The 27249-nt window shown below is 37.8% G+C and overlaps 2 protein-coding genes across 2 annotated transcripts in view; one reads left to right on the top strand and one right to left on the bottom strand.

The window, feature by feature from the left end:
• LOC124170382 (zinc finger protein 271-like) overlaps positions 1–27249 on the bottom strand; it is a 335367-nt gene that overhangs the window by 14614 nt on the left and 293504 nt on the right. The gene's annotated exons all lie outside the window — the stretch shown is intronic.
• Positions 13467–26498, top strand: LOC124170251. The gene is made up of 3 exons (XM_046548975.1): positions 13467–13890; positions 14009–14146; positions 25651–26498. Exons 1-3 carry the CDS (start codon positions 13702–13704, stop codon positions 25747–25749), a joined length of 426 nt encoding a protein of 141 aa, XP_046404931.1. The 5' UTR covers positions 13467–13701; the 3' UTR covers positions 25750–26498.

The raw sequence follows: 27249 nt of genomic DNA, 5'->3' as shown, positions 1-27249 counted from the left end.
ATTTTTGGACGCCATTTTGGCTGCAATTTTCTGAAAAAGAAATTTACAACATTACGTTATTACGTGCCAACGTTCATCAGCTTTCAGGAAATGCATTAGCGATCCGTGTGGCACACACCATTCGCGCGCAGTAAAATAAAAACCGAAAGATGGTCCCCGAAAAAAGCCCGATCTCGGCCATTTTGTCGTCCTAGCGACGACACGTGGCGGAAACTTCCGGTTTTCGGATTTTTCCTCCGAATCATTTCGGGTTGCCCGCACACGTGCCAAATTTCAGCACTCCAGCACTTCTAGAAGTGGTCGGGAATTTGTATCCATCAGTCAGTCAGTCACCACAAGGGCTGTATATAGATAGGACTCGCCGCGCTGCGCGCGCTCGTTAGGGGGCTACGCCCCCTAAAACCCCCCCGCATCCGGCTTCGCCGGCTGCCCCCACCGGACGGCTTCGCCATCCCACCCGCGGCGTCTCGGAACGGCTTCGCCGTTCCTCGTCAGGGGTCGGCTTCGCCGCCCAGATATCGAGGTAGCCCTGTGACGGAGACCCGCTTGTTCCTCGGAACGGCTTCGCCGTTCATCGTGGGAGGGCGGCTTCGCCGCACATGGGTTACCCGAGTCCCCCCGAGGCGTCGACTCCTGGTAACGGCATCGCCCTTACTCGTGATGGGGCGGCTTCGCCGCCCAAGGTTTTCCTATGTCCCCCCGAGCCATCGACTTCTCGGAACGGCTTCGCCGTTCCTCGCCCGTGGTCGGCTTCGCCGCCCAAGGTTTACCTGTGTCCCCCCGAGCCGTCGCCTCCACCGGACGGCTTCGCCGTCCCACCCGCGGCGTCTCGGAACGGCTTCGCCGTTCCTCGTCAGGGGTCGGCTTCGCCGCCCAGATATCGAGGTAGCCCTGTGACGGAGACCCTCTTGTACCTCGGAACGGCTTCGCCGGTCATCGTGGGAGGGCGGCTTCTCCGCCCAAGGGTTACCCGAGTCCCCCCGAGGCTCGACTCCTGGTAACGGCATCGCTCTTCCTCTTGATGGGGCGGCTTCGCCGCCAAAGGTTTTCCTGGGTCCCCCCGAGCCATCGACTTCTCGGAACGGCTTCGCCGTTCCTCGCCCTTGGTCGGCTTCGCCGCCCAAGGTTTACCTGTGTCCCCCCGAGCCGTCGCCTCCTCGGAACGGCTTCGACGTTCCTCGCCTGTTGGCGGCTTCGCCGCCCGAGGGTTATCGGCGACCCGAATCCGGCTTCGCCGGCTGCCCCCACCGGACGGCTTCGCCGTCCCACCCCCGACGTCTCGGAACGGCTTCGCCGTTCCTCGTCAGGGGTCGGCTTCGCCGCCCAGATATCGAGGTAGCCCTGTGACGGAGACCCGCTAGTTCCTGGGAACGGCTTCGTCGTTCCTCGTGGGAGGGCGGCTTCGCCGCACAAGTGTTACCCGAGTCCCCCCGAGGCGTCGGCTCCTGGGAACGGCATCGCCCTTCGTCGTGATGGGGCGGCTTCGCCGCCCAAGGTTTACCTGGGTACCCCCGCGCCGTCGACTTCTCGGAACGGCTTAGCCGTTCCTCGCCCGTGGTCGGCTTCGCCGCCCAAGGTTTACCTGTGTACCCACGGGCCATCGACTCCTCGGAACGGCTTCGCCGTTCCTCGCCTGTTGGCGGCTTCGCCGCCCGAGGGTTATCGGCGACCCGAATCCGGCTTCGCCGGCTGCCCATACCGGACGGCTTCGCCGTCCCACCCCCAACGTCTCGGAACGGCTTCGCCGTTCCTCGTCAGGGGTCGGCTTCGCCGCCCAGATATCGAGGTAGCCCTGTGACGGAGACCCGCTAGTTCCTGGGAACGGCTTCGTCGTTCCTCGTGGGAGGGCGGCTTCGCCACACAAGTGTTACCCGAGTCCCCCCGAGGCGTCGGCTCCTGGGAACGGCATCGCCCTTCGTCGTGATGGGGCGGCTTCGCCGCCCAAGGTTTACCTGGGTACCCACGGGCCATCGACTCCTCGGAACGGCTTCGCCGTTCCTTGCCCGTGGGCGGCTTCGCCGCCCAGGGGGTATCGTCGCCCTCCCCCCTCGTAAGACACACGTTCGGGTGCTCCGCGTGTCGGGGCGGATTCGCCGCCCGAGAGTTCTCGGAGTTTTTCCTCGCCTCTGACTCCTCGGAGTGCGTCCGACGTTCCTGGAGCTGGGGGAGCTTCGCCGCCCGGGTTTTCACTCCTTACCAAGCAGTGAGAACTACCGGCTATCCCCTAATGTTTACGAAGGCTGCCGGGGGATAATATTGGAGGATGTAGACGCATGCTAGCCGTGATTGTGGCATCTTTTTAATTTATAACGATGTTTTTAAGGCGGTCCTGGGAGTTTCCAGGGTTTTTTTGTGAGTGTACTGACTACGGTCACAATCATCCTAAGAAATTACTTAGCGATGAGTTTTAGGAGAAGGGAATTACTGCTAAAATATGCTACAACACCAAAGAACATGCTATTTACAGAAAAAAAAATAATTTTTTTCCTGGTCTTTAAGGAAGCCACGTGAAATTTAGAGGGGTTTTCTTGCATAAAAGGTCTTTGTCTACCTACAATAAAAATTCAAGCGATCTAGCTGTAGGGGAACAATGAATTTTCCCGTATTACTCACATTTAGATTACCAATTCTGTGTTATCCACATAGCGGTGCATAGGCGCTGTAATAAGGCATAACTCATGTGAATTTCGTAGCCGTACCTTATGGGGAAGTGGTTTAAAAAATTCGCCTTTAGGTGTCCATGTCCATGAGCCCCTTTTATTACTCTACTATTTTGTTAAGAAATGTACATTTAAAAATTTGAAGTTTTATTGCGGGTGAGTAATTGGGGCAGGATAATTGAACATGACGCGTAAATATAGCCGACACAATTCCCATTCGGAATCAATAAAAACGATACACCTGGGATGAATGGTACACGAAATATACGACTTATTAGGTAATTTTTATTTTTTTGGGGGGTTCACAGGGGGTTTTCGGGGGACCTAAAGTGATTGTTCTGTATAACGCGGCATCGTTTACCTTGGATAAAAATTTCGGCTCTGTAGCTGTAGTGTAAGCATGCTTTTTCGACGGTGTCATCCGTTTAAATTAAGTATTCTGCGTTCTCCGGGTAGCGGCACGTAGGGGCAACAAAAAGACGTCACTCACGTTAATTTCGTGGCCGTATGTCGTCGGGAAGTGGTAGAAAAAAATTCGGAAAAATTTAAAATCGTGTGTTGAGGGAATGCAAACTTCACGGCGGATGTGTTGTAAGTTACCAAACGTTGTAGGAGTCGCAATTTCAATGGAAATACATAATCGTTAATAACTCGAAATTCTTTCGTCTTTTGGATACATGAAGATAGCCGAAAAATTGAATAAAAAATCTAGTATCTTGCATTTAAGTGAAATTGTCCTACGATTATTGCAAATTGGTGGAAAAAATTCCGAAATTCGGCCCATAAGAAAAGCATTGGAAATTTTAAATTGTTAAAAAAAATACTTTTAATCAAAATATTGCAAAGACGACCACATCAAAAAATCAACCAAAAAATCTAGTACCTCATACGTTAAGGACTTATTCCTACAACGATTATAAGTTGGTTTTAAAAAAATTCAAAGATAGGCCCATAAGAAAAGCATTGGAAATTTTAAAAAAATATAAAAAATACTTACAAACAAAATATGGCAAAATGTTTCACATCAAAAAATCGGCCAAAAAATCTAGTTTTCGTCAGCGAAATTTCATGTTCCAGTGACGTATATAAGTAGGCGATGAATGGAAAAGGTTTTAGTCCCATAAGGCTCCAATGTTAATTCGGATCGATATATCTCGAAAACCGAACGACTTTTTCGAGTTTTCGGATTTTTCCCCCCGATGAATATTTTTTCTTCACCCACGGTGAAAATTTCGTCTTCCCAGCACGTCCGGAAGTGGTCGGGAATTTGTATACGTGAATGAGTCAGTGAGCTATCTGTCACACATCGGGTTGTATATAATATAGATTGTATATATTATAGATAAGAGACATTTCTATCAACAGATTATCAATGCTGTACAACTGCTATTGAATTGCATGAAAAAACATTTGTGTGGTTCCACTTCCTGCCTCATGTGTCACCACTAGAAATACAACATCTGAACGTCGCATTATGCCAGTGACTTCCCACAAAAATACTTAAATTTATAACAGACACACCCCCATTCCTCATACAACCAAGAAATTTGTAAAACTGAAGGTGATTAGACTCAGTTTTCACTGTGAATGAGAATATAACTTACCAACTTATCGTCCCTGGGCAATAAGCAGTCTGGCACAGGAATGTATACTTCAGTCATTTGGGCTGAGCATGTGAACTCTGAAGTGTTTTCAATGGCATCTTGAATGCAGTCCTTAGACTCCACACAAGGCTCTGACTCCTCATCATCTGCCCCCCCTCCTCCAAAACTCTGCAGAAAAAGTAACGGATAAACCTTTATCTCTTTAAAAGCACATATATGGAATACTCTAAGCATTGCAAAGAAGAATGTTACACATATTGCCTCTGCTATTATATAAAAAATAGCCTGGTCTCTGCATGCCTGTTAATCAAATACTGAAAAACTTCAGCGCAAACTGAAAAAAAATTGACAAGAAGATCCCTGATATTCCAAGTTCACACAGTGTCTTTTCAAAATATCTTGGGGACCATGGAATCTGCCCTTTCACAGCAAAATACATGATGGAGAATGGAATTATTTAGATGTACCATTTTTCCATTTTTTCAAATCATGAGAGATCAAATGAGAGACTGAAGAAGAATTTTTTGCTGTTAACAAAATGAATGAATCAAGTTCCTTATTTTTGCACTCCATTTGCTTCTGCAATTGTCACTTTTGTAGTAGTAGCTGTTAACAGGCCAAATTCACTATTTATTCTTTTCTAAACAGTAGTATCATGGAAAAAACATGTGGAGCATGTTTTCAATACATTTATTATGCTCTTTCTTCTTGTTAATACTCAAATAAACTCTGGAAGAGAATACAGGGTTTAATATTTATGCAGAAAGAAAACAGACCTCAAAATCATCCTCTGTTCAAAACTATTTCATGAAATGGTTTTTTAAATTACCCTGTTGTTATTATCCTTAAAACATGCGAAACCAATCACACAGCAATTATGTATTATGCTCGAAACAAAGTTCCTACTGCCTGTCAATAGATGGCTATAGCACTGATTGTTGGTCAATTTTGAACTACCAGAATAATCATGACTCAAGCTTAGACATTAGGTAAACAAACTGCTCAACAACCATGATGAATACGTCATGGCATTAGATACTTAGTGTTGAGAGAAGAGCACCATAAAGTTAACTGAGATGCTGCTATAACAGAAACACTGTTACACAATTGGTATCATTGCTTCAAAGACAATCTTTTCAATGATGACAACTGTCTATGTGAAGAAAGGCCAAAAACCTCCAGAGAAAATCAATTGGAGGCATTTCTCAATGAAGACCAATGCCATACTCAAGAAGAGACTGCTTTGTATTTGGAGTTGCTCACAAAGCCATTTCCAAGTGATTGTGTGCATTGGGAATTTAGTGTCGAGCAAGGAAATTGTGTTTCCAACGATTTAACAGTAATTCCACAGCATGAAATGCTCAACCTCACATTACAAGCCAAGAACAATGTACTATCGTTTTCAAAAGTATGTAGACACCCACGAGCCCCACTTAACTGATGTGGTAGGGTCGGTAAAAACTTGGGAGGTTGGCACATGAGGTAGCCTGTATCTCTCACCAGTACGCCAGCAATAGCCGACGAGGACGGACGCGGGGGCGACCGGGCTAGCGAGACAGGAGTCAAACTACTGGCTCAATTGCCCTAGCGGATAGAATGCACTGAGGAAACTCTCGTCCACGCACAGGTTCGGTTGTAGGATTGTTTTCTTGCGGGCACCATGGCGAGGATTTCCTCTCTTCAGATTCATATTTGGACTCACCGTGAACACGGAATGCGTATGTGGCTCCGTAGTGAGTAGGATTACTTTACGCGCATTTGTTGCACTGAAACTATGGGGGTGGGATTCTAATCTGAGCAAATTGTAACATTTTTTTCATTTTGTGAATGATCAATTCATAACATAAACATAATAGATTTAGCTGACTCGAGAAAAAAATTAACACCGAATTTTTTTAGCGACTAATTTTTTAAAATTAATGACCCAATCTGCGTTAACGCTTTCATTTCTGAGAAGATTTATTGAAACAATGGAAATAAGCAGGGGAAGTGGCTAAGGTTTTATTTTATCCTTGCGACTGTCAAATATCCGTTGAGGAAATGGATGATATCCAGTCGGTCATAAATATATAATTATTTATTGTTGTCCGATCGGTGTGGTCCGGTCAGGTTGTTTGGTCGGCTATCTCCAAGGCCTCCGAGGTTATAGGGCCCCCACAACGCCCGCGTCTATCTCGAAGTGTATATGAAAGGTGTAATAAAAAACTCAGATTACTTTAAATTATTTATAACAGTTATTGAATTCTACGCTCTGATTATTTGCTTTACTTAGAGCATAATCAGCTTACAAAGTTTGCACAAAGAATTACTTAAATGAAGATTTTAGAAGATAAAAGAGAACCTTATGCTTTTTGAAAGGGTTATTTGAAAGTTATCTCGGAGGGTTTCTAGATTTCAGTTCGGTTTAAAGGTAGAAATATACTAAATAGATAATAGAACCATCATACCTAGCTAAGTTTTTAATTTATTTAATTCTCATTTTTCTTAGTATTTTTATTTATGAAATCGCTACCTTTTATTAACTTTAATCTAAATTTTAAGAGCCAAAATAGCGCCAAAATCTATTTCTGGGTATGCGATTTCCCAAAATTTTCCGTTGGAGAACCCCCGAATCATGGGCACTAGCCGAGGTCACACAATCACCCCAGACCGATCCTTCGTCCGATTATTTAGGGTGAAAGATTTCATGTACCAATTTACTTCCACATAATCCTTGGAGATATTTGTAGTTCGCACTCCCATTGGAAGCAAAGGGTTGGTGCTTTTTATTACACAACTTCCCACACTGTTGAACAAAGATTTTGTCTTGGAGACGTCACGACGTCTCCAGGCCGTTGGATGATCCGAGACGTATTTTTGTGCTGATTCGGAATCAGGGCTTAGATTATTTCCATCACGTCTAGTTTCATTAGGACAGCTGAATGTATGTTTTTACTTTTACAAAAGTAGTAATTTCTTTCATTTATATTTTATAATAGCAATAACAGGTAAAAATCAAATTTTCCTGTCATAGCATATTGTCCTACGATGACATGCCTTCCTATCCCAACAAAACATCTAATTAAACTTGCAATAACCAATCGTTTTTTTCGATGCAATGCAATATCAGCTTCCAAAAAAGTATGTGACTGTCGTCACGTAAAGACGTGTATTCATCTGCAGACGGTTTGAGAATCTTGTTGCTCACAGGAAATGTCAGCTTATTACATTGTAATCGTTGTGAAGTGTGTCAGCTTTCATCGTGGGGTCAATCCATTTCAAATCACCGAGGCAATGTTGGTCAACATTTTTAAATATCCTGATTTTTTATCATTGGTTCACTACAAGTAGACAATCACAAAACACCATTTGAGAAAAATTTACAAGCCATTTGGAGTCTTCTGTGATATGTAGCAGATATGTAAGGCTTCTCACTGGTTGGACTGATGGAAAATGTCATATGAATTTTTCGGTCCTCATGATTCGGCGCGAAGATAAGGATCATATTTCTGACTACTATTTTTGTGAAACAGAAATTAAGGGAATAGCACCGAAGTCAAAACACGCAGTAAATATCCAAACAACCTAGGGTCAGCCCCACACGTGAAAAATTTACCAGTGCTGGAACCACACAAAATTTTAATGATGGCGAATATTCAGAAAGTATGTGAGAATGATGGATTCAAAAACACGAAAGACCCAATTCTCTGGCCAGTATATCTGATAGACCTCATTTTATGACGCAAGAGGATTTAAGTGATCTATTGCACAAATTAAATTTGTATAAAAAGCACAGTGAAATCTTAAGATCACAATTAAAGGGTTGGAATATGCTGGATCCAAATACAAAAATTTCTATGAATCGATCTCTCAATGACGAATTTAAATAATTTTTTCTCATGAAAACAATCTTAACTTCTGCAACGATGTTCTCTCTGAAACTTGCTGAAATTGATACTGTTAGTTTTGAATACAATACAGATGATTAGGATTTGTTCATTGATTCTTTTAACGTCAGTTAAAAAGGCTGTTTTTTTAACATAATGGAATTGAACTCCCCTCGAAAGCATTAGCTCATGGAACTGACATGAAATAACCTTATAAAAACAGTGATTTAAAGTGAACAAAATTACATGAAATAAATTTTTCACTATGCAAAATTTGTGGAAAAATGAAAGGAGCTGCATTTTTACTAGGCTTACAGCTTGACTACACGAAATATTATTGCTTCTTCTGCGATTGGGAAGGCAGAGACAGAAAAAATCATTACTTGAAAAAAGATTGGCTGTAACGTAAGCACTCGTTCCTGGCTTCAAAAATGTTCTTTTTCAACTTATTTACGATCCAAAAAATGTCATTTTGCCACGTCTAAGTATTAAATTAGGGCTTTTTAAAAACTGTATAAAAGATATCTGCAAAAATTGTGAAGGTTTTACTTATTTGAAACAAATCAAATCAATGAAAAACAAAAAATGGATTTTTTTATTGGCCACAGGTTTTTTAAAGAAGCACTGAAGGATTAGGAATTTTGACAGCGAGAGTTCAACAAAAACAGCTCTTAGAAGGCATTAAAAAATGCAGTTGAAGGTTTACTAGGAAATAGAATGGCTAAATAATATCGCGATCTGGTGGTTTATGCAATAAAACTGCACAAAAAATGGGCTGCTCTACGTATTCAAAACAAATCACTTCATTGGCACACACCTGGACTTTTTTCCTACAAACCATGGCACCGTTAGTGATCAACAAGATAAGTATTTCCACCACAATATTTTACTGATGCACAAACTACACCAAGAAAAGTCCAGCAACATGTTATCTGATTACTGGTGGACACTGAAAAGGGATTCGTCAGAAGCTAAATATGGGAGAAAATTCCGAGTAAGTGCCTATTTTTCACATTATTTAAATTCACAATTTATTTACTTAAACGGACTTGAAAGACCGAATCAGTTGTCGTAAAAAAAAACCTTGACATGATATAAAACATCTGCGCCCACATTCGGAATCAGCCCGAAAAATACCAGGGGATCAGCCAAAAACATAGATAGGACAGAAAAAATTATTTCTTGGTTGATCAGTGTTATCGATTGAGTTGCAAACACCATGATCTAGAGCTATTATTTTGATTCTCACAACTAGTGTATCTGGCTACTAATTGAGTATTGTCGATTATATGAATAGAGATTTTTATCAATGGATATTTGACAGTCGCAAGGATAAAATAAAACCTTAGCCACTTCCCCTGCTTATTTCCATTGTTTGAAAAAATCTTCTCAGAAATGAAAGCGTTAACGCAGATTGGGTCGTTAATTTTAAAAAAATTAGTCGCTAAAAAAATTCGGTGTTAATTTTTTTCTCGAGTCAACTAAATCTATTATGTTTATGTTATCAATTGATAATTCACAAAATTAAAAAAAAATGTTATAATTTGCTCAGATTAGAATCCCACCCCCATAGTTTCAGTGCAACAAATGCACGTAAAGTAAGCCTACTCACTACGGAGCCACATACGCATTCCGTGTTCACGGTGAGTCCAAATATGAATCTGAAGAGAGGAAATCCTCGCCATGGTGCCCGCAAGAAAACAATCCTACAACCGAACCTGTGCGTGGACGAGAGTTTCCTCAGTGCATTCTATCCGCTAGGGCAATTGAGCCAGTATAGTTTGACTCCTGTCTCGCTAGCCCGGTCGCCCCCGCGTCCGTCCTCGTCGGCTATTGCTGGCGTACTGGTGAGAGATACAGGCTACCTCATGTGCCAACCTTCCAAGTTTTTACCGACCCTACCACATCAGTTAAGTGGGGCTCGTGGGTGTCCACATACTTTTGAAAACGATAGTACATTAAAACCTAGCTGGAAACAGTGCAAAGGCTGAATGCACCCACCAAATTCCCCAGACATTGAATCATCTCATTATTATTTGTTGCATTCAATAATACATGGTCTGGCAGATCAGCAGTTGCACTCATATGAATACATAGAAAAATGGCTTCATTCATGCATAACCTCAAAAGATGAACACTTAAACCATTCCCGTGTTCAAGCTCTGCCACAATGATGGGGAAAAACTCAAGATAGCAATGGACAACAATCTTCCTTTCACACCTCTCCCATAAGATATTCTTATAGCTACATTTCCATCATAGGGTGGGCAGAGCCTTATTAATTAACCACAATTATAAATTATTAATCACATCATCCATTAAAATACAAAATAAATACACATCACGAAGTAAATCTTTAACTCTACAGTTAGGTGAAAAAGTTTATCATCACAGTTACCTGCATAAACTCAAAGGTACTCCAAAAAAATCAGCCAAAAACATTAATTACTCCTTATGAACTAAGAAACTATTTCTGTCAACACACTCCATACTCATTGAGCAAAATTGATCCACAAATTAAAACAGCATCCCATTCCAAATATCACACAATTAATACACAAAACGTTATCAAAACAAATACAAAAAAAGGTTTCAAGAGAAAAGACCTCAAAATAGATTGTACGAATTAAGCTACTCTGAGGATGAATTAATAGTCTTTTTTTACGTCGATAGCCCCAAAAAAATAAGAATGCAATAACCTTGCCAGGCATGCATATCATAAAAAGAATTATCACAGATTTTCCCTGCACATAAAATCATTAAAGGTTACATGGGAATTCCACTGGGTCAGGTTCTCCAACTCTATTTTACAATCAGCCGAAGTTTCGATGTACGAGCTGTCCCTCGTCATCAGTGCACCATGACAACTCATCGAAATAGAAAAGTCGGCCATGATGGAGTAGGAGAATCTGGCCTGGCTTAACTCCTGACTAAGCTTCTGCATGCCATATCCTTTTCAAATATTTTGAAGACTGTTATGAAGGATAAACATCTCAGTACCTAAAAAATATATTTCCTAACACAGGTAACCTTTGAACTTATTTATGCTAAGGTCATATTTAAACTTGCTAACCACAAAATTTGTAGAAAACTTTCAATTTTACAATGTATTTTTAGAAAGAAAATAGTTTATCTCATTGATTGTGTAAAAACCTGTTTTTATAAGTACAAATGCAAATAATTTTAATTAAGGCATTAACAGAAATGGTTCTAGTCAAATATGCTGTGATTTAAATAATCAAAGTTGATGCAAATATAAAAATTATATTCCAATATTGGAAAAAAGTTAACTAAATAAAAATAAACTTAACAAATACAGAAAAGATATACCACATCCAAGTTCCTAATTTGCTTTCTAATTTTACATTTTTGATGAAAATGTTTTCTGTGTTAATTTTTCCGCACTTAAATTAATTTCTAATACTTTGCCAGCCTTGCCTTCATTGTTACCACCATCTATTCATACAAGAAGACTTGAAAATAAACAATCAATTTCCGAAACTACGCAAAGATATTTTTAGTTATACATTACCATAGCCTCATGAGATCATAATTAAAGGCAAGGAAGAGGCTCCGAGCTAAAGAAAGGTAATATATTTACGTGCAACTGTGACTTTATTTGACAACGCATTGACAAACCAATTTCTGGGTCTCTGACACTTCAATCTTTAGCAGCAATTCGTCAGGGATTTTTTGTTCACTTTAACATGCTCCGATTACCTAATCAAATACTTAAAAAGGTAGCGTGGCATAGCACGGTGGGTAGACTGCCTTTTTGAGTTCATAAATATTGAATTTGAATGCCATACTTTCCTAGTAGTTTAGCACACACTTAATTTTACCAGAAGACAAAATGTCTTCAATCGTCGCAATTGTAACACCAACTGCAACATTAATAGGACCTTCCCAAGGATTGACGGATAGGGAAAAACCATTTACGAGAAATTGGACTTGTTACACTTTTTCGTAAACCGTTTCGCAAAATGCATCTTTGTTGATTCCTACTGCTGTCGACATAAACCAAAGAGTTTCACCTCTAACTCTGCAATACATTTACTACACCAGTCTTCAAATAAGAAATTACGATAAGTACTCACCCTGAAGCAACTACTCGGCAAACTTTTTCTCAGAATGGCGTTTGATTCTAAACAAATCTTTTTGAAAACACTGAATTCCGTAAGTTTCTTCAAACACAGTGGACACATGGTAGTGGGCAGGCCATCTCCCACAGCAACCTGAGATGTTAATAAACAAGTTACATATCAATAGAGTTTGGAATTAAAACATAAAATGTAGTAAGCACCATTGTAAAGAAAATCGATAAAATTTAATGTGCCACTTACTTGTAAACCAACTAAATCATGTAGGGCATCCTTCACAGTTATTTTGCATGCTACATTCGAAGTGAATATGCTGTAATAACAATCATGCTTCTCCCTACAAAGTCTGCAAAGGTCTATTTCTGGATTCCTACCTGAAGATTCCGTGAAAATCCCGATGGTGCGACTCATGTTTTCGATTCAAAATCTCATTCACTCTTTGAATCAGGTTTATCGTTAAAGAAATCATCTACTCAGCATTGACATAGATCACAAAATCTAACAAGGAAACTACAATCACTAAGATGATGAGTTAAATGAAATACATTACAATTCTCAAAGAAAGGAACACAAAATCCAACACATGATGAATCGATGGAAAGATATATCACGACTCAATAGCATGGATTGAGAAAATTTTCAACAATTTATGACACGACTGTAAATTCTTCGGACAAACATCCACGATAAGATTAATCCATAACTTTCACTTGATATTATATGACTATAGAATCAACCTCAGTATAGAACCCAAGTTTTCTAGTTGCCATTTTATCCGCCAACAGCACACCTATAGAGCAGGCCAAACATCGGTGTGTGTGTGTGAAGAGGAATTTATGTCTATTTAAAAAAAATAAAGGACCATTTCATTTAAATTTCATCAAATTTTCGATTGATTTTAGTGCAAAAATGTTTGGTTAAAAGTTATTCAATCACCTGGCAATAAACGAAATTTAAAGCCCAACTTCGTCGTCCACAAGGTCACGTTACATCTACAGTCTTTAAAGAAATGAGAATTTATGAGAAAGAGTTCAAAATTCTCTAATGCAGCATTACAAATTTCTAAAATATGTATTATTCAAATAATGCAATAAACCAGAATGATGCATCACATATTGTTGGAAATAATTGATTTTTCGATTTTAGGCCTTTTGCATGCGCAATCCTCTAGCGGTGACACACTCAAATGAAGTCCGGTATGTAAACTAAACCTTGTTACCTTGGTCAGTTAGGAGTTAGGGCGTCAATGAGCGTTGAGTCCGTGTAAAATATTTGCTGTCTTTTCTGTCGAAATGCGATTTATTTTTGAGGCACAATGTAAATGTGAGCTTTTTATGCACTTTTCCTTGATTATTTTGAAGTTTTTGCGTTGGCGTAAGTCATAGAAATGAACATAATGTATTAGAAATTTGTAAATAACTGAGTGCTGCGTGCATCGTTTGTTTGAGGAGTGAACTGGTTTAGAGATAGAATGAGTTATTGCTGTGAAAATATGAGTATTACCACTGCGAATTCATCTGAGTCTTCAGAAAGGAATTTCGAGGGTACTCTGTGCAGACTTTGCATGAAGGAAAATGATTATTATTACAACATATTCTTTTCAATTGCTGGAAGCCAGATAACTGTAAAGGGTGCCTTAGGCGATTTTGTTGACTTACAAGTAAGTGAGGGTTTACATTTTACTGATCTCCTTAGTTATTGTTTTATTCCGTTTTATGGGCATGTTTTCTACAGCAAGTCTGAAATCTCTCGCGGATATGTTTTCATTCCTTTCGTAGGTTGCTGTTGGAGATGGCCTGCATGCCACTATATGTACACTGTGCTTGAAAAAGCTCGTCGAAGTCAACGATTTCAGAAATATTTGTCATGAATCGGACGCAGAACTGACTAAATTTTCGTGTAGAAATGACCTGAGGGTGAGTGCATCTTATTTTATTTCATTGGAAGCCTCGTGTAACTTTCAAATAATGTGAAATCATTCACGTAACCAGATATTAACTTGTTCGTGTTAACTTAACGTGTAGCCCGGCCTTAATAGTTAAAAGTTCATATGGACTGGAATGAAATTTTTGTCAAATGTTTGTACTTGTGGTATCAACAGATTATAGCAATAACTTGAAAATGTAATTAATCGTGTATTTGATGAATCACTTGCCAAGGCGGGCGATGTATTTGTTTGCACGGTACACGTACGGGTTAATGTCTAAATGTATGAACGCGAGAGTGAACGCCATAATGCACTGTGTGACCACCCAACTTGTGCGAATGCATGCTCAGAAAATAGAACTTATTCTAATTCGGTTCGTGCATTCGCACATATACCGTTCCGGTCCACAAAAATCATTCAAGAAAACGTACATCAACTCATACCTTTTAATGCATCGTGGAAACACGCCTAAATGCTTAGTGACTGCATCAATGTATTACATGAAAAATCAACTGAAAAGCACTAATTATTTGAGATCAAAACTTAATGAAGCATTAAATTTGTTAGTTAACAATATTGAATGTTATGAAAGGACCCCGCCAATGATCGACGGAGCAGTGAGAAAAGTCCAATTTCCCACATTGTGTTTCCGAATCCTGACGAGGCATTAATTAACTCGCAGTTGCTACCTCAATGGTGACGACCAAAGTCGCTTTTTATTTTGGTATAACAAGTGTTTACAATTCATTCAGTCATAAAAGTGAATAATTTGAATTTACCAATGACCAACTCATAACACATATCAATGAACGCGAAGAATTTTGTGGAATGTTTTCCATGTATATCTTTTGCTTTTTACCTCCTCTTTGTTTTACAACAGAATAATTAAGTTGCAAAAAATATCCAATGAGGCATTTCAACAAATCGATATAAGTATTTTAAAACAAGTTAAGATAGTTGATTTGTGGCTATTTAGTGCACTATTCATTACCATGTTACAATATTATATACGTATGCATTTTTTATATTTGTTTCGTAATTGATTGATTTGATAACTTTATTATTTGTTTAAATTACATCTGTCAGATGTTAGTAAAAAATATATGCACTCGCATAAAAAAATGTTTGTTCAAATAATTTTTTGTTTAATTGTATTTTGTGTACATAATATTGGTGCTGTCAAAAATGAAAGTGTGGTATGCATTTATTGCTAGGGAAAATCGGCTCATTCCCATAGGTGTGTTATTTCTAAGAGATATTTTTGCTGTGAAATACTGTTTTTTATGTATTTAGATGTTTTTCCCATGCAGGAGTCCTCATAATTCTTGCAGGGGATATTAAACTCTGTAGTGCTTTTTAAATCAGTAGAGGTCGTTTCTTTACCGTTCTTGCTTAAAGGTCTGTTTACTCCATGCATTTACCTATTCTAGCTATTATCTAACTATATGAACCCATGAATGTAAACAAAAATGCACCGTGTAACCACACAACTTGTGTGAATGCATGAATAGACAATAGATCCTGTTCTGATATGGTCAACGCATATGTACACATTCCATTCTGGTCTGCTAAATTCGTTCTTGCATTCACTTAATAACTTGTGTATGTTAATGTGTGGTGTAAACAGGAGTTAAAAATATGAGGTGATGATTTTGATTCTCGTGATATATTTTTTTTGTCTTCTTTTATGGAAGTGCTTATTATTTGTACATATAAGTTTTTTTTGTAATTAGACTCATGGATTAGAGAATGGGATGTGTTTAATTTTATTGATCCATTTTGTTTAATTAATTTTAAGTACATGGAAAATTATTAGCTTTTTTATTTGGTTTACACTCAAAGTTAAGGTTATTTCAAGAAACATATTTGTGCATAAGTTTATTTACTGATGGGATGTGGTTTTTTTTTATAGATCAATTTTATTTAATTAGGAGTACATGAAAAAAATAATTGTTGGTGTACAGATTGCAATGAACTACTTGAACGGGAAAGTCTTCTTTTCTAGTATATTTTGCAATTTTATTTTAATGGCTGTCTTCGTGGGCAGTTTATAGTATAAGTGGTGAACGACTTTGTTGAAGGAACAATTTGTGATAGTTTATGTAGCAATCACCAAGTCCAAGAGGTACTTCATGGCTTGCGCTTGGCTACATTTCATATATGGTCTTTTAGTATGAAAAACAGTAAAAAATCTCACTAATGTCGAATGAAAAAAGTTTTAAAATATCCATGTTTAAAATAATGCAATGCACCTCATTAATATTTCACTCATCGTTAGATATACCTCATTTTTCGATGGGAAGCCTGTTGCATACGTAAACCTCTAGTGGTGCAATACGCAAATGAAGTCTGGTATCTAAACTAATTCTTGCTAGCCTGGTCAGTTATGAGCTAGGCCGTCAATGAGCATGGAGTTTGTGCAAAATATTTGCTGTCTTTTCTGTTGAAATTCGATTTTTTTTGAGGTCATATGTTAATGTGAACATTTTATGTCTGTTTTCTTAATTATTCTCAAGTTTTTGCACTGTGTACATCATAGAAATGAACATAATGTATTAGAAATTTGTAAATCACTGAGTGCTTTGAGATTTGATTGTGGAGTGAACTGGTTTACAGGTTGAATGAGTTATTGCAGTGAAAAACATAAGTATTATTATTGGGAATTTCTCCTAGCCTTTACAAAGGAATGGGGTGCTCTCCTAAAATTAAAAGCTAATTTTTTTTTCAAGTTTAGGTGAGTAAGTTAAAGTTATTAACGTATGCAAAATAATATTTTTGCATATAAAATGTATATGCAAGATAAATAATTCATGATTCTCAGTATTCTTGTTGCTAGAGAGCTTCTAAGTTCCCAAAAATTACCAAATTCTTTCATGCTACAAAAATGCCCTGTGACATCAGCGAGTAAGCAGACTCCCTCCATAGCAGTAACAAAACAGTAGCGACGATAACAAACATCTACGACAATGCTGATTCAGAACGTGAAGGGTGTGTGAAAACATGTGAATTGTTCAAAAGTTTTTACGGTGTTTGTATTGAGCAATGGTTGGCTCCGATTTCATAAAGACGCATCCTGGTAACATTCTGAAGGTAGATTAATACATGGCAACTTATTTCTTCTCCAGTAATGAAGATTTCTTTGTGTAGAGTTGTGAAGCCACGAAATTGAAATGTAACATAAATTAAATCAATAATCTCATTCGCTTATAATCTAAAGCTTGGTTTGTGTCTCATTTAACTACTGTCATTTACTCATTGCTTTTAATGTGTACTTGGTGCAATATTGGAATATGTGATGTTAACGTTTTGGAGAAATACAACGGGTCATATTTTACGCTGATTTACTTAGCAATCCTAAGGTCTGGAAGAGAGACATAGCGTGTTTCAGCAGGTTGTTAGGTTCAAGTGTTAATAAATTTGAACGCTTGCACTGTTGAGGCTAAGGTGATGCCAGAACATTAAGTGTGAACAATAAGCTTATACTGTGTAAATAGCCGTGGATGAGGAGGATGAGAAAGTAACAAGTGCTATTTGTCAAGATGGTGCTGCATCTTCCAGTTTGTATACATTCTTTAAATCTGTCAATTATTCGGGATAAATATTTCACATGACTGATGATGGAATTAACATATAAAAAATAAATTGTATAGAAAGATGCATAGGTTTTACTAAAACTGGGACAAATAGTCTACTGGCACCACATAAATCTATTGTTTGCTGGCTTCTGATGTCACGCTCAGCCAACATGGCAATGGTTCGTTTTGAGCGCAAGATTAATGTTAAATTTTCAAAGTGAAATTTTATGAATAATATTCAGCTTAGAGAAGAACTGCTTTCACTTAATTTACAGCACGATAGATTTTTTTATCGCATAATCATTCATTTTCAGTAGAATTCCCTATTCCGAGGGTACCCCTGTGCAGACTTTGCGTGAGGAAAAATGACTATTATTACAAAATATCCACTTCAAATGTGGCAGGCCAGATAGCCGTAGAGGATGCGTTATATTATTTTGTCAGCTTAGAAGTAAGTGTGGGGTAACTTTTTATTGATTTCCTTAGTTATTGTTTTATTCCATTCTATGGGCATGCTTTCCATGACAAGTCTGAAATCTCTTGCATATGTTTTCATTTCTTTCGTAGGTTGCCTTTGGAAGTGGCCAACCTGCCACTATATGACCACTGTGCTTGAAAAAGCTCATCAAATTCAATGATTTCAGATATAATTGTCATATTTTGGACGCAGAATGTTGTCTGAAAAATTTTGCAAAATTTTGTGTGGAAATTTCTTTAGTGTGATTGATTCTTTTTTCATTGTAAGCCCTGTGAAATCATTCACGCAAGCAGATATTAACTTGTTTGTGTTGATTTACCATGTAGCCCGGCCTTAATACTTTCAAGTGCTTATCAACGAGAATGAAAAATTTAGCAAAATGTTTGTATTTTTGGGCTCAACAGGTTATAGCAATGGATTGAAAAAGTAACTAAATCTTGTATTTGATGAATCACTTGCCATGACGGGCAAAGTATAATGCTTAGTGACTGCATCAAAGTGTTACGTGCAAAATTTACGGAAAAGCAATTCAATTACATATCAAAACTTCATGGAGCATTAAAGCTGGTGATTATTAATATTAAATGTTATGAAAGGACCTTGACAATGATCGACAGAGCAGTGAAAAATGTTTAGCATTCAACAAAATACATGAATTGATTAATTTTTACAAATATAACCCGTAAATTTGATATTTGAATTGAGTGAAACAAATGTCTTGAATTCTGTTTTCTTTGAGTTATCACAGACAGTTTGGTCTGGTTTTAGTTTTAGCTCATTATAACGTTAATAACTCATGCAAGTTTTCTGATCAAGGTTACTCGAGTGTGGTGCTCCTGACACCACATAGAACATTGGAAAAAATGGGTTAGACAATATTTTATTTGAAAGAATTACTAGGATTAATGTATTTTTTTAGCATAGCATCATTGAATCTACAATGGGTCATCCCATAAAAGGGTAAACTATTTAATTATGGTTATTATCAGTGCCCAAATGCAATACAATAAAGATGAACAAATGGAATTAGATTTTATAGTGAAGGAATCTAATAGAAGGGAAAAATTTAAGTTTGAGTTTAGTTTTAATTGTCTGAAAGTACTTATTATGATTTAAATCAATTTTTACTTGCAGTTTAAATTTGAAGGTAGAGTGTCATCCTCACGGCAGAGGTGACTCATATTTCTTCAGAAAAACGATGCTGGATTATAGTGTTGACATGTCTGAAACAATGACCACTGTGACCCGGTGTTCCATCTGAGAAATATTTGTTCACATTTCCAGTATGTACCTTATGATACTTGGATTATCCTGAGATTATACTTGGGGGTGGTGTTCCCCCCTATAACCTAATCCTCATTTGTCTCCTACAAAAATTACTTCCTCAGAATATTCAATATGCACTGTGAATAATGTTATCATGGCATTAGCACGGTAGTCCTTTTTGGCTGAGTGCTGACTCATATTTCCGTAACTTATCAAAGTTTCGTGGTGTAGGTTCCTAATGAACATAAACACGCATTGATATTTTTACACTTTATTTTCCTCGTCAGTGATCCTTAGAATTTTTTTACAGTCCTTGGAAGTATAAATCATATTGCTCACGCTCATCCAATTATTGCACGAGCAACAAAACAATTTTGTTTTAATGTCTTTATTCTGCAGTGATACGATACATCTACCACTTCTTTCTTGTCTTCGCTTTGTAGCACTTTCACATGTTGATAAATCCTTGAAATAAGCTGTCTTTCTTTTCAGCTCATTTGAGATCATTTTGTTTCCGATCTTCTCCTTAAAAATGACTACCAACTCCCTCAAAATGTTTTGCAGGAATTTTGATCTATACATCTTGCTTCCTAGATTTATGTTATTGTACAGACTGTCCCTAGGGTCGTGTGTCATTTTTGATCCCTAATTTTAGTAACCTTCACTCCAGCAATATTCGTGAAAATGTGCATTCTTATGGGGAAAGGTCCAAAGTTTTGTTGAGTGCAAGCAAAATTTTAGAATTTTGATATTTTGACCTTATAATGTGAGCCCAAACAAAAATTTTCAATGTAAAAAAATCGAGATACAAAAAAGTCTGAATTTCATTGATCAGGATGTCAATTCTTAGGTTTTCGGACATGAGGAAACCGAAAATAACACTTTTGTTCATGAAAATTCAACTATTGACCCAGTAAGGTTACAGTCAAGGACATAAGGGTGGCAAAAGAATAGCATACCATCAAAGGTGTCTATCCATGGGTTTTCAAGGGTGCACAAGTCATTGGTATTGTCCAAATGCTAGTCTTATCCAGTATTTGACCTCGAAGGCTGACACTGAGGTCTAAGGTCATAGGGGTAAATATCGGGCCATCGAGACAACCACGTGTCAAACCATAGGTTTTAAAGGGTGCTTAAGTCATTTTTGCAGTTCATTTATCAGTATTGTTGATTTTTTGACCTTAGGAGGTCACAATGGGGGTCAAGGATCTTTGAGGTAAATGTCGGGCCATCGTGGCAACCAACGTGTCGAACGATAGGTTTTTAAGGTTGCTTACGACAGTTTTGCAGTTCATTCATCCGTTGTTGATTTTGTGACCTCCATAGCTCATAATTGGGGGTCAAAGGTCATAAAGGCATGATTTGATATATCAAGGAACTAATGTCTCCAACCAAAGGGTGACCAAGTGAGTTGCGTGGTACAATAGTACCCATTTTGTTAAGTTGTTAGCCTCCTGACGTCATAAGGTGGTCAACATTCACGGAGGTTTGCACAAAAATATCCAGGAAATTAACCCGCTAGCCGGAAGGTTTTCAAGGATGCCCAAGGCAATGGAGTGGTAAACACCATGCATAATTAAAGATTTAAAATGTGTTCTAAAGGGTGGTGTCATTCCCATTTCAATGTTACTAAATTAGTGATTAAGAAGGGGATGGTGGGTTGATTTGAGCCAATTTCAAACTTAACTGTGCATTAAATTGAAAGTACAAATTTGGTTTATATTAATGAGAAAGTCAGTCATATTTATAAATAATAATATAAATAAATATAGAGTACCCATTATTCAATTTGCCCTCCCTCCCATGCAAGGCATAATTGAATTCACTTGACAATCGATCTAGTAAAAATGTCCTCAAGCATTATCGGGGTAATTTTACTAAATAATAATAAACATTTTACACATGTTCATGGTGTTCATTTTACATTCAATGTCTTCATACGTGTTTTCACATTGAGCATTTTGCCACCGATGTGCTTGTGGCATTGGAAATAATGCAGAGGTCACTAACATTTTTTTCCCGGTTGCCTGTTTGAACTTAAGAGTAGCTAATTATGCCAATCATGATGAGAGACAGAGGTCCTCCTAATTTTCAACCGAGTACATTGTTGGTGTGTATTTTTTATGAGGCGCGGAAGGAGGAGTTGTTTGGCTGATCTTCACCCTGCCTATCGTGGCCACACTTGCCTTTTCACAGTCAATCGCTAGTGTTCCACATGTGATTGATTTTGATTCTCCATGGATAGACCCGAGATTTACGGGCACATAATGGTGGGAGACAGCCATTTTGTGTGGTTGGTGTCACTTCTGGGGTGCCGCCTTGAGAGAGGCAGGAGAATTTTTTCTCTTTTTAACGAATCCTTAATGCAACTTGTTTTCTATACTAAAGGCTTCATTTGCTCATAGGTTGTCCTGCTGCCATTGGACTTTGCGTATCGGGCCAGAGCACGACAAAATTGCAGAGAGTTTTGCTGGATGTTGGATGCTTTTATTCTCCAATGATATTATCAAAAATAGGATCCAATGACTTGGGGAGGGACGTAAGATTTTACCAGATGATGAGTAATTTCCATTGGATACTTCTCAGGACTCATTGCTTGACATTGAGGGTGGTTCTATTAAGCATGATCCCCGCTCCAGCCCAATGGGGAAACATAATACATGGGCATCATTTAGTAACCATCAACTGATGGACACTAAAAAGGGAGAGTAAGGCAATGTTTTCCACTCACTTGATTCATAATTATGTAAATTATTCATTTGTGTTACAGTTGTCATTGCGGTCATGTATTAACATGATATTCATTCTGGTGATTTCATTTCCCTTTCTGGTGATTTCCTATTCTGGTGATTTCAAATCCCTTTGGTGGATTTCAGGTGATTGACTTCATCACACCTTTTCTTTGGGATTGTAGGCTGAGGGAGGAGTATTTTGAATTGTAAGCTCACAAATGTCATACTAATATATTTATATATATGCTATACCTTCACCTATTGGGCATATGTTCTTACATACATAACCTCCGTAATTTATAGCTGGATGGGATACAGAGACTGCAGGGGGCCAGACAGTATCCACTTTAACCAGGAAGGTATGGGCTTTCTCATAAATATTTTACGGAGGAGTGAAAACACATGGTTTTTAACAGTTTCATAGTAAGCATGTAAAAGGGGGTTTCTTTTCCGTTGGTGTAATTCTCTGGATAAGAACAGGAAGCATTTGCCTGGTAACCTTGATAGGTAATGTGGAATAACCAGGGAATAGGTGGTAACATATACTGTTGGTAGTCGAGGGAAGTGAATCTACATTTTTTTAAACTATATATGTTATTACACAGGGTTTTGCAACATGAAGTACCATAAACACATGCAAAGGCAGTGTTCACAATATTTTCGAAACTTCTTTCCCATTAAATGAACTGCTGATTTCCTTTGAAGCTAGAGGAAATATGTTGGAATCAATGTGTTTGTTGCATTCGGAGTCAAAAGCATTTAGACTAATTTCATTTTGATACATTGATTCAGGAATACAATATATTCCTTTATTCAGCCATGTAAGGGTGCTTCAAAAATTACGTCACTAATTGTAAGCGACCTGTACACCATAACTATTATTTTCATACCAAATCTGAAAGCTTACATTTTAAGGATTTTATTGTCCTTCCATAACACATCATTAATTAAGCATTACTTTTCCTTATGTGGTCATTGCCAATTGTCAGTTATTGTGGTTATGAGCAATCAATTAAGCATTTACATTTCCTTATGTGGTTATTTGAACTCAGTATGTGATGGATATTACTGTACATTACGATTCTTAAAAATATTTTCCATATCCACGGTGTTTCGTTTTTGGTCAATGTCACCATAGCTGTTTACTTATCAAAGACAGTGAAAACATTTAGGCTTTACTGAGTAAGTGGTGTTGAAAATATTGTAGAATTGGCTAAATTATAATTTAATTTGCACTCTGACAGCAGTTCAATTAAACCCATTGTGTCATATGAAGCCGCTCTCGATTTCAATAGCTGGTGCATGAGAGGAAGAAGTTTTTAATTGTTGTATAAATGCATTGTAATACTATTCTTTCGTGGTTCGTGGAGGGGGGTGTTGATTAGCTGATCTTCCCTCCGGGTATTGTTGTTGCACTTTCATTTTCCCTGTCAAAGCCTAACATACCTTTAACTGTTTGTCCTGCAATCTTCTTGAGAGGCTATTTTCAATTCCTTGATGGAGGTTTCACTATATTTTATTGTATGCTGATAATCAATTGTCGACTGCTGAGTTTGACTTCCATCTTGACAACTCACCATGTCATCTCCACAGCCGGGCCAATCCGTTATGAGTTAATTCTTCTGTTAACTGAAAAGCTTGGTTGTTTTTGCATTTAAAGTCATGTGTGTGCACGGAACACAAATGTTACGTGATCTTGTGTTTATTGGTGTAGGTGCTATAGTGGGAACGGATATTTAGCAAACTGATCATCATTGCAAAATAGATTTATTTTAGTTTAATAGCGGCTATTCATTTGCCTTCATGAGAGGCACCTTGCATGATATATTAATGCATGAGCTCCAAAAGGGAAGTTCTTTGGAGTATGCTATGGTACAATTTATTCCCATCATATCAACTTACCCTGATCCCTTGTATGAGTTATTTGATATGATTTTGGCATTAGTTGAAATTCGTGGCAGTTAGGCATGGCTGGTGGTGAATGTTTTGTTCAGGACTATGAATCACTAGTACTTAATGCATGTAATAAAAAAAATAAAAATCATAACAGCGACAAATGTATTTATTTTTTATTTTAGCATAGCAAATATATCATTACATGACATTCTGCCAGTGAATGCTGTCATAAGAAGCATATTGCATCATGTATAAATGTATGGGCTCTCAAAAGAGGTTTGTTGGAGTACACTGGTATAGCCTATCTACCCATTCCAGCAATTTTTTACACAGGACTGTGGAGCTTCGTTGTCCCATGGAGGGGTGGAAGATTCTCCTTCAATCTTTGATTTCCAGTTTCTATATTATCATGAATGTTAATGGGAAAATTATTTTTTAAGGGAATGGGGCCTTTTTAGAAGGGGTCTTGAGTTATGTTGACATTAGGGCATCCATGCTTTGGCATCTTGCCAGTTGGTCAAACTGAAGGGATCAGCAGGCATGGGTTCATTAAAATTGGATTTTTAAATATAATACACTCATGTTCAAAAGCCTCAAGTGGTAAATTCATATTCCTTATTTTCAACTCTAATATGTTAACGTGTTGTGTGTGTAAGCTACTAAAAATTTATTATCAAGTGTATTAAATTTTTGTTGAATTTTATGCATTTGTTTGTTCATGACTGGTTTATAATTCATAGTATTGTTTCTCAATTAAGTGGGGATAGTCTCTTTTATATTTCTGTTTTAATTCAACAATAATGTATGCATAGTAGTACGGTAGTACATAAAAATTGAATCTCTATGTTGGCACTTTTTATTCTCCATCCTGCAGCTACCGTAATTCCACCAACCATCTTGTAGATGCAATGATTCTCTCAGCAATGGTTTCTTATTCTAAGATGGTCTTTTTTTGCAAGTCACCATTTTTATCTGTAAATTTAATGCATACCCTTAAGCACTACACGGTGCTTTAGAGATTTACTTTGGTTTATAGTTTTTTGGCAGCTGTATTGGTGTACCAGGGCTTTGGTCATATGTTGTTAGTTCTTGTTTGCTGAAATGCTCCGCAGATGTACTTGTGTCAGTACATATATGGTATATACTGAAGTAGTGTGTTTGCATTGGAATTTGACCTATGTAACCTCTGGTATAATCTCAACCCTCAATAGGCCTGAACAGTCTCTTGTTCATCCTCTTCCCTTCCTACTGCTTCCATTTATAAGAGGCTGCAAAATGCTGTAACATCTCTAGGCAATGCCTAGAAGTGGTTAGTGGTTATGTAGCCTCATCAGCGCCAGCTGTGGAATTGCCTCTAGGGTCTTAACTTGTTAGAACTGTGGTATACGCACATTATAAGAATATTAAATTTCCTAAAATGCCTAATAGGTATTATTATCTTAATCATTATTTCCAATACATATAATTTTATGAGGCAGTTTTTAAGTTTATCCATATTGTTTGTCCAATTATTGTCATGTAGATATTCTTTACTTGACTGTTCCAGATGGGTTTCTTAAGATATGTTAAATGCAGAGCAGAGGCGAACTTGGAAAACAGGAAATCTCCTCCCTCAGTCTATCCAAACAACATATGGATACTCTGAAGAGAGCCATGCCTTCCAGAGGCTCAACGCAAGGCTTTGAAGTGATGTATGGATGTTAACCCAGAAGTACTAAAGCATGAGGCATTCATCTTAATCCAGGCACAGTAGAGGCTGGATTTAATGGCAAGAATGCAGTCCTGATCTGCCTGCATACAACAACCCATGGTGTCCACCTATGTATTTCACTGTTAAAGTATCTTACTTCACAAATCTCACCTCAGGAATAGGAAAGCATAATGAAATAGCTGTTGAAGGAAAAAATGTATTCAGAATTTGAACTATTTTACCCAAATCACTAAAAAAAATGTGAAACAACCATTGGTAAATGTTGCTGACAAAATTTCGAATGATTGTGATAAATAAATATTTATCTCTCCTTTGTTTCTGCTCATGCAAAAGAATCTTATTAACCTTAAATTGCTTGTACCTGTCTTGCAATACTTATATGCATGTCAACTACTTAATTGTACTGGATTACTTCTACCAAGGTAACTTTCAGAAAGTATTACCACAGACATTTCAAGGTATACAGTTAAGATTTTTATTAATTTGTAAAATCACATTTAAATTAGGTTGTTGATGTCATTGTTTCCTTAAAACGTTAATTTTTGCACAATCTGCATATATTGGAATACTTTTGCATATACATTGCAGTCACACTTCTTCTCCTAACTTTGGAAGAGAATATACGCATTTCATGTGCAACATTGCTTTCAGTTGTAATAAAAACTTTGATTTTGAATTAGCAACTTGATATTATTCTTTTTTTTGGAGTTTCACAATCAGACGTAGGCTGCTTGTACATTATTCTTGAAAAAAAACATCAGAATTACTCTTCAGTGTAACAAGCATTTAATAGTAGCTGTTTAGGAAAGCACTCCCTGCGGAGAGGGGATTCGAGAATACCTCCGCAGTATCCCTGCTTGTCGTAAGAGGCGACTTAAGGGGTTGGAATCACAGTAACTATGAAATATTTTGTTTCTTAGTAATAAAAATTGGAAAAAATAAGTTATTCCATCCTGGAGGCATTACAAGAATGCAATTTACAGGTCAGATTAAAACTACAAGAAGGTATCCTTCACACTGTAAAAATACTTTGAAAATAGGAATGACCTTAGCTGGCATTTAAATGCAGACATTGTTTGAGTGTGTTTAGATGCACTGGAAAGGCATTGCGAAATTTAATACACAACTCTGGGACCCTCCTAGAAAACTACACAATTTTTTTGAAGATATGGATCAGTTACCTCACTAGTATTATGTTCTTGGTAGCACATGATTTTAAGATACAAAGATAAATTTTCCATTGTAATAACCGATGCATATAAAATATAAATACATGGTACAATAAGCAATTCTTAACTTTTTAAAAAGAGGGTGGCCATGGCTCCTGAACTTATCATAATGCATAGTTCTTACTATCTTCTTTTGAATTTTAAAAGTAAAAAAATTGAAATGGATCATAGTCATGGAAACAGGAAATACAAGAAAACAGTTAAC

Source organism: Ischnura elegans, chromosome 13 (assembly GCF_921293095.1).
Source record: "Ischnura elegans chromosome 13, ioIscEleg1.1, whole genome shotgun sequence".
NCBI lineage: Eukaryota > Metazoa > Arthropoda > Insecta > Odonata > Coenagrionidae > Ischnura > Ischnura elegans.
The sequence above is the reverse complement of the archived record's forward strand: the minus strand, read 5'-3'. Positions and strand labels throughout refer to the sequence as shown.